Raw genomic sequence first — 3,442 nt, 5'->3', positions numbered from 1 at the left:
TAATGTCTGTTTCTGTGCTCTATGACTCTGACAATATAAGAGAGAATCAGAAATTTAGCGGGAGGAATTCCAAACAATAAGGCTTTGTTACTAAAGCCATAACTGCCAAAAGTTGAGGGGCTAAAATGAGAGATGCTGAAGAGGCTTGAATTCGAGGAGCAGAGAAATCTGGGAGAGCTGTAGCATTAAAGGTTATTGCAGAAATAATGGGGAGCAATGAAGCACTTTGCCCGGTATGTAAGGTGCAGCTTGAATGAAATAAATGCTGTTGTTGAATACCTCCAATTCGCATTTCTCACCTCCTGCTGAACATTTTGGATGGGCAAAACACTCACACATATGGAAGCTTCCACTAACTGCACATCGACTGCCCAGGAATGTCGAGAGCCCATATATATAGCAGGTGCAGCCGCCACAGGCTGCTGGTCCCTCTCTCATGGGCTTTCATTACGGAAGTGTTTGGGATGTCAGAGAAGTTCCTTTGCTGGGATACTTCACTCGCATTCCTCAACTCTGGGAGAAGCCAGTTCCGAGTTGAGGAAGTGCTTAAAAGGGAGGAGAAGCACTCAGTACAGCGTGTGTTTGTTTTCTGCATATGAAAGCTAATCACTTCCCACAGGGGAATCGCCTGTCACTTATCCCGTGGCTGCCAAGACCTTCCTAAAGCAGTGAAGCCCTAAGTCTGGTCAATGTATAACCATCCCCAAACACACACACACACACAGACACAGAGACACACACAGACAGACACACACAGACAAACATACACACAGGCACACACAGACACACACACAAACACACACAGGCACACAGACACAAACAGACACACAGACACACACAGACACAGAGACATGCACACACACACAGACACACACACAGAGACAGACAGACACACAGACAACAGACAGACAGACACACAGACACAGAGACACACACACGCAGACTCACAGACACAGACAGACAGACACGTGCCCACACATATACACACAGACAGACACACACACAAACAGGCACACACACACAGACAAACACACAGACACATACACGCCTCATTGTGTCTTACCTACTGTGTTGCTATTTGTTCCTCTATTAGCATCATTACAATGTCCTTACGAGTAACGGGTCAAATACAGAGATCTGCCTTTGTAATATAACCCAGCTACAGTGACATGTGTTTGCACTGCAAACAATTCTCTTCCTATGAATCATATCAGTGGGGGTCAATGCACAAACGCGGGGTATTAGTGGTGACAGCAAGTGAGGTGCAAACATCTTCTTAAACTGGGCAGTTTATTTTGACAAGACTCTACAGTCTCCAGAGGGGCTTTGTGCAGACAGTGGGCCTGCGTGATCTCTAAAAACTGTTTAAGCAAATTTAAATGTAAAAGGATATGAGTTTGGATGAGGATAATGATCCTGCCGGCGTTGTCAGTCCAGTTTTTGGCTGATTGGCCACAAACACATAAAGGCACACACTCTGACAGCTCAGTTTTTGTAATGCAAGAATTTTTAATTACTCCGCTGAGATTCAGTTGGCTGAGGAGCTCAGGTCTGTTTGCTGAGTGCCGTTTGCAGGTTATCAGACGGGACAGCCAGTCTGAAAGAATTCAGGCCCCACAGTGGCATCATAGACTGTGAGGAGAGGGAGTGGGAGAGTGCAATCCCAGAGAGAGAGAGAGAGAGAGGGAGAACAGGGACCACCTTATCTGACCGACCCCAGTGACAAGAAATTTCTCAATGAGAGCAGACAACATCAACCCCAGGACAGGGCTGGTGGTGGCTTTGGTCAGTGTCTTCCTGGTTTTTGGCTTCATGTTCACCGTGTCTGGAGTGAGAGGGGAGACTCTGGGAGATATCCCGCTCATTGCCATCGGGCCTGCTATCTTCCTGCCCGGCCTGGCTGCCATCCTGCTGGCCAAGAAGACCGATGGATTCTCCAAGTGGCCGGCAGCCCTGTGTTGTGGCCGGGACAGAAGGGACACCGAGGGAGAGCTCTTGGCTGCCCCGAGCATCGGGGGCAGCTGGCAGGACATGTCCAAGACCTCGACCAGGACCCAGACCCCCGAGGTCGAGGAGGGAGGCTTCTCTGTGGACTCCCGGAGCCTGATCCGCAAGAGCGACCAAGAGGCGGCCAGGAGATACTTGGAGACCTACTACCCATCCGGAGTCTTCAACAACTACTGCGCCTTCGCCCGGCTGTGCTCCAACCGGGACAGCGCCTTCTACACCAGCGTCTACTCTACCCGGGACAGTGTGGTCTACTCCCCTCGGGACAGTGTCCCCTACGGCAGGTATTACTGCTGTTACCCCAGCCCGGGAGAAACCCAACATGTCAGACTTTGCTGGGACTACGAGACAATAGTGTGAGGGAGACTTGAACACCGAAGTGTGCAGCCGCTGCAGCCGAATAGCAACCCCCCCTCCCCTATCAAGCAAGCGAGCTTTTCAACCTTGGGTTATTTTTTTTTAACGAGAACCTGAGACCTTGAGTTGGGTGGGAGTGACACAGGCGTGTTTTGTGGATTGTCACTTTGGCAATTTTAAGCGTTATTAGACCTAAAACTAATTATGAATATGATTCATGTTTTATTTAATGTATGCTTTTGTTCCTCAGCCTAGATCTTAGACTTGAACCGGTCTTGTTGCACCACATATCTGCGCAAGCATGTTTAACCTAAGCATGTTCCAAGGAATGTGGATTTTTTTGTAAATCCGCGTCAATGACCCAAAACCATAAAAAAAATCAGATTTTGTATTTACCTAATTGTTGTCATTTGTTCGTTCTCTGTGAGTTTTATGTTTATGGCAGGAAATCTGAAAGGGATTCAATTTGTGAATGGAAGTATGAGACTCGTTTAACTCGGTTTCTTTAAATTTAACAGGTCTTTACAAGGATTGGGGAATTAAGCAGGGAAGGACGGTGGTGCTAATTATTGCAAAATGACACTTTGATTTTCATCACTTGCCTGTTCCCAAACAAGTTTTGCTTCTGAAAAGCTTCCTGGCCTTTTTGATATGGATTTACTGTTGAATGAGTTGAATGTGCGATCATTTCCCCGGAATTTGCGTTGGGGAAATTGTCAGCGTTGGCCAATTATCAATCCTGTGAAGTTGACGAGACTCCGAGTCTGTACATGCGCTCAGTGATGCTTCGTTTTTCCAAGGAATTGGGCTGTTCAGCTTCCTCCAGACCACCATCACTGTCCTGACCAGAACTTGACAGGAGTTTGACAGAGTAGACACTGAGTTGGTTTCACCTGGCTGGCCAGTTTAAAACTCAGGGGCATCACTCTTGGGACAAAGAACAAAGAACAAAAGAGAAATGCAGCACAGGAACAGGCCCTTAGGCCCAACCAAGCCTGTGCCCATCAGCATGCCCCCATCTAAACTAAAAAACAAACCACCTGCCTTTATTCGGACTGTATCCCTCTATTCCCTCCCT

The 3,442-nt window shown here is 47.7% G+C and overlaps 1 protein-coding gene across 1 annotated transcript; it reads left to right on the top strand.

Annotated features, from left to right (window-relative positions):
- The first annotated feature begins 1,386 nt into the window (after window positions 1-1,386).
- On the top strand, window positions 1,387-2,737 carry LOC122539388 (transmembrane protein 215-like). The gene has a single exon (XM_043674181.1). It carries the CDS (start codon window positions 1,738-1,740, stop codon window positions 2,365-2,367), a length of 630 nt encoding a protein of 209 aa, XP_043530116.1. The 5' UTR covers window positions 1,387-1,737; the 3' UTR covers window positions 2,368-2,737.
- The last annotated feature ends 705 nt before the right edge of the window (window positions 2,738-3,442 follow it).

The sequence above is a fragment of the Chiloscyllium plagiosum genome, chromosome 2 (genome assembly GCF_004010195.1).
Source record: "Chiloscyllium plagiosum isolate BGI_BamShark_2017 chromosome 2, ASM401019v2, whole genome shotgun sequence".
In the NCBI taxonomy this organism is placed as follows: domain Eukaryota; kingdom Metazoa; phylum Chordata; class Chondrichthyes; order Orectolobiformes; family Hemiscylliidae; genus Chiloscyllium; species Chiloscyllium plagiosum.
Note: the sequence above shows the minus strand (reverse complement) of the source record. Positions and strands in the feature narration are given on the sequence as shown.

Bases quoted from the DNA above. Each gene is read 5' to 3' on its own strand.
- LOC122539388 (XM_043674181.1), top strand. From the start codon at position 1,738: ATGAGAGCAGACAACATCAACCCCAGGACAGGGCTGGTGGTGGCTTTG.